Source organism: Peromyscus maniculatus, chromosome 19 (assembly GCF_049852395.1).
Source record: "Peromyscus maniculatus bairdii isolate BWxNUB_F1_BW_parent chromosome 19, HU_Pman_BW_mat_3.1, whole genome shotgun sequence".
Lineage (NCBI taxonomy): Eukaryota > Metazoa > Chordata > Mammalia > Rodentia > Cricetidae > Peromyscus > Peromyscus maniculatus.
The window spans coordinates 43,827,963-43,840,644 of NC_134870.1; the positions used below are offsets into that span (position 1 = coordinate 43,827,963).

The window sequence follows — 12,682 nt, forward strand, 5'->3', positions numbered from 1 at the left end:
ATGAATGCTGAGAAAAGAAGATAAATTATAAAGCGAACAAAAGAGCCATTGCAGACCATGCTAAAGAATTTTGCTATGAACAAAAAAGCCAGTGTTGTGACATTTTATATCATGTGTTATACCCCCCAAATCCCTTTCTGTTGTTTTTATTTTTAAATATATATAATGTATGCTATTATTTATTTAACATATTTCTTAAGCACTTTACATTTAAGCATATTTGTTTTTTTTAAAGAGATGGTCATGTTCTAAACAGAAAACCAGTATTTCTTTAAATAAATTCTAGGTCATCACTGAAATGAATGTGATGAACAGAAAACCCTCCAGTTTATTCATTGCTTACGAAAGTTTATTCATTGCTTATCAAAGTCGATGACCCTGAAGCCTGCAGTCAGTTTATTAAGGGATAGTCTACATTTTGGAGAAGAATTACATTCTAGCACCAAACTAAGACTCCTTAAACAAATGAGGAGGGAGAAGAAGGCTGAACACCAAATTGTTTTCTCACACTGTAAATGAGGTGTGTTTATCATGGGTCTGGGAGTATTTGACACAATGGGGATCCTCATCCCATACCTAAGGCAATATCATTTTAGGAAGCATGGGACATCTGAAGTTTGGGTGACAAATTCAATCTTACCCAAAGAGGGATTAACTGGACTAGAAAGAGAGATCAATGGGAGAAAGGAAACCAGTGTGTGATGGTTGTGGAAAAGGATCCCAGTATATCCCAGTTAGTGCAGTGAGGGTACAGAAAAGGGTCCAGATTTAAGAGGGATTTGGAATAAAGCCACAGATTTTTTCTGAGCAATGTGGGGCAGGGATCAAGGGAATAGAGGGACAGATGATGTTCTGGGGGTGAATGACTTACGAGACTATATAAATGACACTGTCATTGTTCAAGCCGGCATCAATAGGCTTGTGAGGTGGGCTTGAGGAAGGGGAAGAGTGGATGCAGACAGGGGTGGAGAGAGTCAGGTCCCTGGATTCAGATGCTCTGCCATTCAGAGGACCTTCCACATTCTAGATCCACATTGATGCTTATTGGAAAAATGTCTGAGTTTTGACACTTATGAGGTAACTGAAATTTTCTTGCTAATGCTCAGAGCATCCCACATGTCAGCTAGGTTATAGGAGACTCTTTTGCCTATAAATGAGCATCATAAACATCTGCCTCACTGCTGATGGTTTTAAAATTTTGTGACTCCATCAGGTAGACAAATTGAAGGCACGCTAGACATATTTACTGTCCTACGATGTGAAAGGTGAACACATCTAAAAGCAAAACATCATTAAAAACCTTCTTAGGTAAGCAATCTGCTGGGAGTTTTGAAGGACAGAGAGGCAAATTAAGCACAGATATTGTTCTCATAGAACTTGTAAAGACTAAGATAAAATTTCAGGAACTAAAATTATGTTCACGTGTCAAGAATTTATGCATAATTTCTAGAGAATAAATCTATCCTCAAAAATCTTCCTAGTAGCCATAGTTAATGTGAAATTTGTTTCCGTGGATGACTAGAGCGTTATGATGGTGCTGGAGCAAAACAACAATCAAGTGGATTTGGTGGTACTCTTAAAGAACTGAAAGGGAAAGCCTTGCCTGCCGTTAATAATTTGTTTATTATGCTGTGGATTTGTCCAGCTTGGGAGAACTATGTGGGTGTTTGTTGTTTGCTGCATTTCTACTCATCCAAATGTGTGACGTGGCAACAAGTCTGAGCATTCTCATGAAGCCCGTTAGTTAGTGTTGGTTCTTCATAAGCAGGCTTTTCTTCCTTGGCAATCAAGACGGGCTAGCAGGCACCGGTTTCCTCCAGAACCCACCAAACAGCCATAGACCTGAATGAGGAAAAAGACAACATTCCCAAATGTTGACACTCCTTCTTCAGTTTCTAGACCTTTCTGTGGAAAGAAGTGTTTTCATAGAACACAGACAGAATTCATTTACATAGAGCGTTCTTAATGGCTCCTGTCAGAACAAACAGCTGGGAAGCATATGGTACCCATTTCCCTGGATCACTTGGGGAAAAAAAAGTGCACATGTAAATAAAACCAACATAAAAGAGTGGCCCTTTGAACCCATGACCTTATATAATACATAAATATATCAGTACAGGATACTCATTGCATTGACCCACAAAGTCTTGTGGCTTTAAATATTTTTAATACATTCTAAGATTAATAGTTTTTAGGAGCTCCAAAGAAATCAAGATAATTGACAAAATATCAGCAGATGCCATGCCAAACAATAAGCGTGTGTCTCAGAATGTCTATGCATAGGTTTTCCAACAATATTTATAGATTTGGGGAAAGTTAGTGAGTAAAATCAAATGCCTATTTATGCCTTATGAGTTCCATGTTCTGTCTCCCTATTGCTTTATGTGAAACAGGCACTGTGTGATCTCATGGCAGAGAAAATGCCTTGGCAAAAATTTCTGGCAAATGATAACTTTGCATAGCTTCGTATTTTTAGAAAGAAAAGAGCTTAGAAAAGATAGGAAATTTTTACATTTACAGGGAACCGATTGGAATAATTGGCCTTTGCCTTTACATATTGACATTTCATAAATGATTTTAAAGAATCTAGCTTTTCCTGGCAATTATCACTCCTTTGGGTTATTAAGAGAGCGTAATTCACCCTGTAAAATTAAGCTGCAAATCCCTCAGAAGGATTCACTTTATGCATGTTAAAAGATTGAATGAATTGTGCAGAGAGAGAGAGACTCAAGTTCACATGCTTGTGTCTGTTGATCGTCTGCTCCAGGCCAAGCATTGTGTACGGCTCAGAACTCTAGATGCAAAGCAGTGTGGGTAAGAGAAGCAGGAGGTCATCTAGACACCTCCCTTCCCCCCTGGGTATCCCTTGCTATATGTTGCTCATTGGGAAGAAACCAACTCTCCCTCCATAGCTTTTAGAATTTGAGAGTCAGAAAAGTCTCCAGGGTGAACTGTGTGGTGCCAACCATCTGAACCCCATGCCGTGTTGTTGACCATTTGGAGAACAGAACTTGGGACTTTATAGTAGGCAGACTCAGGACACTCACTCATTTCTTTGTTTTATTCCCTAACTTCTTTTAGGACACATATCAGCACAAACAATGACTAGTAGCACACATGTAGAATGCCCTTTAACTGTAAGAATCCGTCATAACCAGGGGCTATTGTAAGTTACAAACCTGAGCACTCCTCCATGTCTCAGGGTCTTTCACCTTTTGGCTGTGCCCAGGGGCAAAGACAAGCAGGTTTGCTTACTCTGGGATGAAAGCCTTCCCAACTGCACTTGTTTCGTAGGAGAGAGGGTGATTGGAAGGAAGCTTTACCTGCCTGACGAAGGATGATAGAAACTAAGTCAGAAGAATAGAACCCTGTAGAGAAGCCTACCAGCCTGCAAGAGTGCTGTGTCATCTGCCTTCTAGTAGAGGAGTGTCTCAGAGAAAGTAGAGCCCTGCTGTAGCCGAGAACACTTCATGGGCTCACTCTGATAGGTGCTACTGGCGTCTGGCTTGTATTGAGGCTTACTAGAAGAGGTGGTGGTTTTTATCTTTACCTCCAACTGTGTCCGGCTGCCTCACAGTCCATCTCAACCAGCTCAATGTAGGCCAGCATGCCATCTTTATTTTAACTGCACAAAAACGAGAGAAATTTTAAGAACAATTCTGAGCACTGGTCTCCCTTCCCTATGCGCCCTCCACGACTTCCCCTTGCTCCTGTGTCTACCTTTCTCAACACGGAGGGCAGTGGTACTCTAAAGAGCATGTTCTGTTGTCAAATGGAAATGCATTGGGTTGTGTCATAGGCCGAGAAGTACCACGAAATGCCCTTGTGTGATGATTGTCTAGGATGCTTAGTAGAGGGTGGATTGACTCAACCATGGCCTGTCTCCCATGCATAGATAAGGACCTGACCACTTCATGCTTTTCTTTGCTATCCCTAACCATCGAATGGAAAACTGTCTAGTCCCACAGTAGGTCACAATTTGAGTTTGTAGAAGATGAGCTATATTTTCTTCACATGGATGCCTTAAACATTTGAGATGTGTGTACGTACAGGCAAGTACATGCTTATGCATGTGTATGTGAATACATATATCACTTGCTCACTGGCTTAGTTTAGAAGCTCATTCCTGTTCCGCTTTGGTTTTGTTTTAGCATGGTGGCAAACATGTAAATCGTGCCAGAGTTGCCCAGACATAAAACACCTGTCAGGGTTTCTTTATTTTAATTTTCTGCTTTTATCACTATCGCTACTTCAAGTAGTTCTGGGTCATTATGCCATGATGTTTTTACCTTTCTCTGCCTTGCAGTGGTAAGTATGAAGCATTAATTTTTTTTTTATTTTGTTTTGTTTTTCGAGACAGGGTTTCTCTGTGTAGCTTTGGATCCTGTCCTGGAACTCACTCTGTAGCCCAGGCTGGCCTCGAACTCACAGAGATCCACCTGTCTCTGCCTCCTGAGTGCTGGGATTAAAGGCGTGCGCCACCACCACCCAGCTAATTTTGGGCTGCAGAGGTGGCTCAGCCATTAAAAGCTAGGCTCACAACCAAATATAATTTTATGGATTTATGTCCTCTCACACTTTAACCCCTTACACAGGAGCCTACTGTGAGCATAACCTAAGTGAGCCATGTCTACCTATGTGGCCAAACTGTGTTCTTATTCCAACTTAATAGTCTCCTCTATTATTTTTTTTAAACAGTTTCTGGCTCTAGCTGGAATTGTGGTGTCTCAACTCTCATTACAAACCCACAAAAGCCCACTGGAATCGCTGATGTATACAGTAAGTTCCGCCCGGTGAAGCGCGTTTCTCCACTGAAACATCAGCCAGAGACTCTGGAAAACAATGAAAATGATGACCAAAAGAACAATACGGTGGAATACCAGAAAGCAGGGGAGACTGACCAGGGCCCCCCACCTGAGGAACTCAGCCCTGAAGATGGAGTCAGGGGGTTGCCAGGTAAGGGCTCAGAGCCCAGCCAGGCACTGGGCGAGCTGGAGCATTATGACCTTGACATGGATGAGATTCTGGATGTGCCTTACATTAAATCCAGTCAACAGCTGGCCCCGTTCACCAAGGTGACGTCAGAAAAAAGGATTTTGGGTTTATGCACAACCATCAATGGCCTGTCTGGGAAAGGCTGCCCTATTGGAAGCACTGAGAACGCCACATCCACCATGACTCCGTTCTGTGTTCTTTCTCCTGTGAAAAGCCCTCACTTAAGGAAAGCAAAGACTGTCCTCCGGGACCAGCACAAGCTCTCCACAGAAGAGTCTGAGAACTCACCTGCTCTGGGTAAATGTGTCCCTGCATATGAGTCAGAAAGCAGCAGTCAAGACTTCCTAAACAAGGCCTTTAGTGACCCCCATGGTCGAAAAACGGAGAAGACGGGGCCAGACTGCAAGCTCAGGGCCTTTCACCTGCAGGCCTCAGCGGCAGGGCCCAAACCGGAAGAGCAGGTCAACGGCATGACCTGGACCAACGGCCAAGGCTCAGAAGAAAGGAGTGAGCACCTGAAGAAAGTGAGAAGCATACTGAACATTGTGAAGGAAGGACAGATTTCGCTCTTGGTGAGTATTGCCTGTGTATTGGCCTGTCAGTCTGTCCGTCTGTCTCCAGACTCCATCTTCTAACAGGAAGAAGTGTTTGTTTCACATCTTTCCTTGAAGTGTTTTGGTTTTTAATTAGTTCTTTGAGAACTTCCTATCAAGTGTTCTGTTCCTCTCCTCTCCTCTTTGTTCTGTTTCTTGCTGAATCTTTACTTGTTGCTTTGGTGGGGCTGCGTGGAGTTTTTAGCGCTGAGGTCGGGAGGTTAATTCAGGGGACACAAATGGCTCCAGGAGAGAGTGAGCGCAGTTTAACATCGTCTGACCTCAGCTGGAATAAAGACATTTAATCTGAAAGGAAAACAAAACAAAGAGCCCAGCACTGTTTTCCAGTTCAGTTGTAAGGCCTTTTTTTTTTTCTCTTTGCTTTTCAAATGGCTCCCCATGCTCTCCATCCCTTTCTGTGGATGTCAGTTTTTAGCTGATGGCGGACCTGCCAGATCTGTGAACAGAGAACTCTCTGTTTCACCCTGATCATTATTCAGAAGAGTTGGGCTGGGGGGGGGGGGAAGCATTTGCAGATACAGCTTCCCCTAGAGTTTGATTGTTCTCTGACACACATGGGGTTTTTGCTTTGCTCCAGCCTGCGTGTCTAGGGAACATGAAGAATTGTCTCCAGAGACTCCAGACGCAGAGTTACTTGGTGTAGAAAGAAATATCTGTTGAGAAAGCCCAGCAGAAATAGCATCCCATCTGCTGCACTCTTCTTTTCTAGCTTCTAGGCACCGATCAAACAGTAGCAATCCTGGGCTCATACTCCAGTGATAATTAAAGTCTCATTCTTGGAAACTGACCGCATCGCAGCGTTTCCCCGTAATGTTAAGCGCGCACAGATAAACTACAACGTGCTGGGCCTGTTATCGCAAACAGGACAATGCAATGGAACGATTTTACCAAATGAAGCCATAACTGTTTTCTATTGAAAATGGCCTTTCCATTTTTCCTGGCTGTTCCCTCTGATTTTCTTTGGTTCATTCTTTTCCTTTGTCCCAGAAGTCACAAATGCTCACACCATTCAGCTTACCCAAAATATTCTGTCAAACACTTGATGCTCAGAGGACTGAATCTTACCAGAGACAGGGAAAAAAAAAACAAAAAACAAAAAACAAAAAAAACAGCCAAAGAACCAAGTTGCCTCCAGATATCCCAGATACCCCTGGGAGTCACTGATATGTCTAGAGGTTCCTATAAAGTGCTAGGAGCCACAGCCATTAGGTAACATGCAGAAGGAGCCAGGCTGACAAGTCAGGTCCTCCAAACAAGTTCTTTATTCATTCAACAAACCTACAACAGTCAATAAAGCATAGCCCTGTCCCTCAAGGACTTAGCCACAGTGTGGTGACAGAGACAGAGAAGCTGTTGCTTACCGTCAGTTTCAGCTCGGGGACCTAGAAAACCAGCCAGAAACCTTCACAACTCATTGGTCCTAACTCAGTAGCCCTTTCTCACACACAGCCATCTGTCCCTTGACAAAACATGTTCTCAAGCGTGAGTCTCAACCTTCCCAACGCTGTGACCCCTTAATTTAATTCTTCATGTTGTGGTGACCCCCCAACTGTTCAATTTGTCGTTACTTCATATTTGCTCCTGTTATGAATTGTAATGTAAATATCTGTTTTCGGATGTTCCTTCTTCCCTGTGCCCAGGAGAACCTCCATAGTGTCCTGTTTTGATTTATTGATTGAAGCCTTTCTCTCTCTCTCTCTCTCTCTCTCTCTCTCTCCAGCCACACCTAGCTGCAGACAATCTGGACAAAATTCACGACGAGAATGGCAACAATCTGTTACACGTTGCTGCATCGAAGGGCCATGCAGAATGCCTGCAACACCTCACCTCTCTGATGGGCGAAGACTGTCTCAGTGAGCGGAACACAGAGCAGCTGACTCCCGCCGGCCTGGCCATCAAGGTGACCGCTTGGGGGCTGAGCTGTTCCAGGCTTTGTCTGTGGATTTGATCTCCATTTTCTAAGATGTCTTGTGAGCTAAGCTCTCGGGAGGGGGAGAGGAGAGAGAGATTTGTTAAACAAACAACACGTGGATGTATTTTATGTAAGAAGTTAATCACTTGAGTCTCTACCACTCTGAGATGTTGATGGCATTTCAGCTTATTATCCAATAAGGACAATTTCTAAATCAGCCCACAAAGAGGGAAGAAGATGACCTCCTGCAGGGCGGAGAAATTTGTTATTCATGGTGATTGCAATTTGGATCCTGACCCACACCTGGATCTCTCAGAGACTGTGTCAATTTTCCCTAATGTGGGAATAAGAAGCAAGGAGAATTAGATCAAGGTGTGCTATTAAGAGAGGCTAGCACTTAGGAGTTTCTGACAATAATATAGGCTTTTAATGGATCAAATCTGAGTTTAAATGTCATCAGCATCAAAACTGTTTACAGCATCGCTGAGGATTCTGTATTTAGCTCTCCGAAATAGCACACTGTGCCTATTTGTCAAAGTGCACACAAATTAATGCCAACTGGGGTGGAGTTAGAACCTGGACCATAACACAAGAAAACAGGGACCTTTGTAACACTGTGGTAAGAGCATCTGAGATAGACCAAGTCACGAGAAGGTTCGCTATTACACTAAAATGGCTGTTAGGCTCTTTGGCAGCTAAGTGTGGAACTCAATCTTACTTATTAAGAATCCAGAAGTGAAGCTCAGAGAAATAGAATACATCTTGTACTTCTGCATACAGACTGCTTTACATAAATTTGAATCTCCTAAAAGCCAGATAACATCATTTTTATAAATGGAATTGCATAGGTGTTGAATAGGAGAACTGGCTAGCTAAAGAAACCCACTTGTGAACTTACCAAGTACCACATTTTATTTTTAAAATAATAAGTTTCTATACTATCTTAATATATCTTATATGTAAGGCTGACTTTTTAACGTTAATGCATTTATTGGTCAGTAAAGTTTATATGTTAAAAAATCTTGTTTTATTTCATTTTGCTCCCTGGTAAAACATGACTTCAAAATTTTCATAGTAAATATTTTGTTATAAAGAAATCTATGATGCCAGGGAATGTACTTTTCTCTGATTGTGAATGATGTCATACCAGATAAGAACTGAGTTTATTGCAGCCAATGTGAAGAAAAGAGAAAACAAATTTAAAGAAAAAAAAAACTCTTTTCAGTAGAGTTGAGTTCAGTTTGTACCGGAGCCAACCAGGTACTGTGTTATTAGGCACTGAAGGTAACAATTTGAATAAGACATAGTACCTATTCTTAAGGAGCTGATACCCCTAGTGAATAAATCAGGTACCTTGGTTACCGGTTGATAACGGTGTCAGATGGTTAAGTCATCATCTAACCCTGTGACAGAGTCCACGGAGATGAATGGATAGAGTGCGGTCATCCATGGGCAAATGTCAATGATAAATATCCTTATAACGCTGATGAAGGTTAGCATCCGCTATATTTATGGAATGCTTTAGTGTTCATGAAATACAGTTCTCATTTGTTTTCCTAACTAATGGTAGGTGATTGAGTATTCCCTTGTTATATAATTGAACGAAAGCCTATCTTTTAACTTATATGCCTTACTTCTTGTTTGGATAGATTAAAAATTTTAGAGCATGAAGGTTCATGAGCAACTTAGTCATCATTAAGCCAACCCTTGATGTGAATAGTTTCTACGTCATCTACACATGAGCTGTTGATTTATCCCTGAACTTCAGCCACCACAGTACAGCTATCACCAATAGGTCTGCAGACTTACACAGCAGTTTCCACTTTAGTTTGAAGGAAACACACACACACACACACACACACACACACACACACACACACACACACACACACACACACATCTAACACCCACAAGGCTAAGTTCTTTCAGATGTAGGGACTTGGGTTTCTGAATGATTTGAGAAAGTATTCTTTCTGTTCCATCCCAATTGTCCTGACAAAAAGCAGTAAGTCCCGAGCATTTCATACAAATACCTCCACCTTCACAGACATGACCTGCTACCTGCAGTTCATCTGTGTGCTTTGATTGACACTGGTGAAACTGGGAGTCTTAAGAAGCCGCCAGTCTCCTGTTTTAGGACCTTGTTTTGAACACATGCCACAACTGATGTGTTTCACCGCATTAAACAGTTCTAAGAGGGAGCTGGAGAGATGTTTGGTGGTTATAAGCACTTGCTACTCTTGCAAAGGACCAGAGTTTAGTTCCCATCACCTACTTGGTAGCTCATAGCTCACTGCAAATCCAGCTCCAGGGGATCTATTTGTACCCCCAGTGGATCTGATGCCCTCTTCTGTCCTTAAAAGGGCATCAGCATGCATGTGCACATACAAAACATATACATATAAAGTAAATCTTAAAAAGTAAAATAAAACAGGGCTGAGAGTCCTGCTGCCTGTCATTAAAGACGAACACACTTGGTACAAGTGGCCCACGTTTCTCAAATGGTGTGCCTCAGCTGACAGAAAGCATCCAGAGACAAATTGAAGAACATCATTTCCTGATTCTCAGACTCCTTAAACAGGACATAATAAATAACTATGCTCCTTACATTACATTGCAGACTTTATTGAGTGTTTTCCAGGAGACTCAAGAGTAGCTGCTTTGGGAGTTTGTGCCCTTTGGAAATGGTTAAGCAAAGTCACTGGGAAGAAAGAGATCTAAAAGACCTGATTTCTAAAGCAGCCTGTTTTGTAAAAGAATTGGCAGAAGGAATTATTTTAGGACTTGAACAAACTCAGAATGAAATAAACCTTACTCCTTTTTTGTTTTGTTAACTTCTGCTTAGGTCATTCTGATTAGACCCAAAGGCAAAATGTTGATCTGGTGATAACATGATGTCATACATACCCTTACAGACATTCTTTTCTTTTTATTTTTTTTATTTTTTGATAACATGACATCAAACCCACCCTTACAGAAATTCTTTTTTTTTAAAAAAAAAAAACACTCAAATAACTCTAAGCCCAGAGACTTGGGCAGGCAAAAGTATCCTGCTGGAATTTAAGAATGTTTTTTATTGGTTTGTATTCTTGCTACTTGCATTATGGGCAAGTTATTTTGGTTTCAAACTCAGGGAAGTGAAATAATATTTCCTTCTGTTCTTTGATGATTTTATGGTTTAAATGCTACCCCCTTGATTCACCAGACCTAGAATTCATCTGCAAGAACTGTCTCTCACAACACTGGAATAAACCCACTTGTCAAGTGCACAGAAAACATTTTCTAGGACACAGTCTATACCGGATTATGTAACAAAATCCAATCAATTGTGAAGGATTAAGATATATGCTTACATACTTCATCCTTAATAAAAATGCAACTAGAAACTAACACTAGAAGGAAACGTGGGATATTCACAAGCATGCAAAATTAGTCCACCCTGAGACAGTCAGTAGGACAAAAAAAAATGTCAAAGGAAATCGGAAACGATTGCAGACAAATGAGAAAGAAAAATCAGCAAACCACTGCCTTCACGGGAAGCGTCTACAGCTGTGCTTAGAGGGAGGCATGTAAAGGAGGTGGAGCGGGGGGGGGGGGGGGGGGGGGGGGGGGGGGATCCAGATAGACACCTGGGGAGCTGGAGCAGTAAGACAAACCAAATCCAAAGCAAACAAAAGAAAGAAAATGGCAGGAGATAAGTGCTACGGAGAATATAACAACAGCAGAGCAAATCAATGCAGCTAAATTTGGTTTTATGAAAAGGTAAGGGGGGAAAAACCCCTTTCATTTAGTTAGACTAACCCGAAAGAGAGAAAGAGGCAAGGGGGGGTCTCTATGTACTAGAACTAGAGGCATGGCCTCCCATTTCTGCGTTCTGTGTAAATAGTAATTATACAAACTGTCTTGCTCCTGGTATGACTAGTGGAAGGCGTGGGCTGGCCAGTGGCAGTACCACCGCCCAAGAGCCAAGAACAGAAGGAACCTCAAACTATCTCTCTTGTCCTGGGCTCCTGCTGATAATGTGCATTACCCTAACCCAGCCAGCAGTGGGGATACCAGACCGCCACTCAAAGAGACCAGCACCAGGGCAGCAAGGACCACATTACCTGGTCATGCCAAGAAAGGCTTAGTGATGAAGACACATTCTGAGATGCATTTTTCCACGATTTTGTCCTTGTACAAACACCACAGAGAATATTTACATAAACATGGTATGTGTCTGAACTGCGGCCTTAATGCAGTTAGGAGGTGGTAAACATGAAACGCATGTGGGTACCACTGGCATAATATAGCATCCTGTTTTACAGTAAACTCTTTGTCATAAGCAGGAGTACAGGCTAAAAGAATGACAAGCAGCCTCGTATAGTAAACAGAGAAACCAGTAGCACAGCTGTATTGTTACTGAGTGTAATTATGATTTTTATGGGACCTTCATACTATGCACAGTCACGCGGCACATCCCTGTACCTCCAAGGATGGAATAGCATGTGTGTTTGTGAGTGTGAGCGTGTATATGTCTGTGTATGCATATGTGTGCAAGAGAGTGTGCATGTGTCTGTCTGTGAGTGCATATGTGTAAGAGTATGTGTGAGAGTCAGTGTGTTTGTGTCTGTGAGAGGGTGTGAGTCAGTGAATGTGTGAGTCAGTATGTGTGTGTAAGAGAGTGTGTGAGAGTCAGAGTGTGTGAGTGTGTGTGTGTGTGTGTGTGTGTGTGTGTGTGTGTGTGTGTGTGTGTGTAGCTGGGAATTCTTGACTTGGAATCCTGTTATTCAAATAGAAATGAAAGAAGAGCTTACCTCTCCTGTCTTCCTCTGGGAATAGACATTTTCTTCTTGACAGGTTGAAATTCTAAAGAGAAAACGATCCTGCTAGATGCTGCTCATCTGCCCCTCCCTGGCTCCACGAGACCCTGTCTGTGCTCACACCCCACAGCCCCACAGTATGCAAACTAGCAAGGCAATGAGTGGCCTCACTTGTCTTATCAGAGTCTCTAAGAACATCCGAGGGAGGAGCACGCAGTGGGTGTTGTAGTGGTCAAGGCTGTGCGGCGCCTCAGTCCGTCTTCACTGCCCTGTCGCAGTCTCTGGGGCACATGGGAGATGGATGCACAGCCCAGAGACAAACAGCTGTGGCTCAGTGGCGGAGCGGGGGCTTCCATCCA

At 42.4% G+C, this 12,682-nt stretch overlaps 1 protein-coding gene across 4 annotated transcripts in view; it reads left to right on the forward strand.

Moving 5' to 3' along the window:
• The window catches only part of Sncaip (synuclein alpha interacting protein), a 138,419-nt gene that overhangs the window by 95,558 nt on the left and 30,179 nt on the right, over positions 1-12,682 (forward strand). For all 4 annotated transcript variants that reach the window (XM_076555245.1, XM_006987480.2, XM_016006023.3 and 1 more), the window contains exons 4-5: positions 4,699-5,567; positions 7,330-7,509. In XM_076555245.1, coding sequence (XP_076411360.1) covers positions 4,699-5,567; positions 7,330-7,509 — 1,049 coding nt within the window. The remainder of the gene's footprint in view (positions 1-4,698; positions 5,568-7,329; positions 7,510-12,682) is intronic.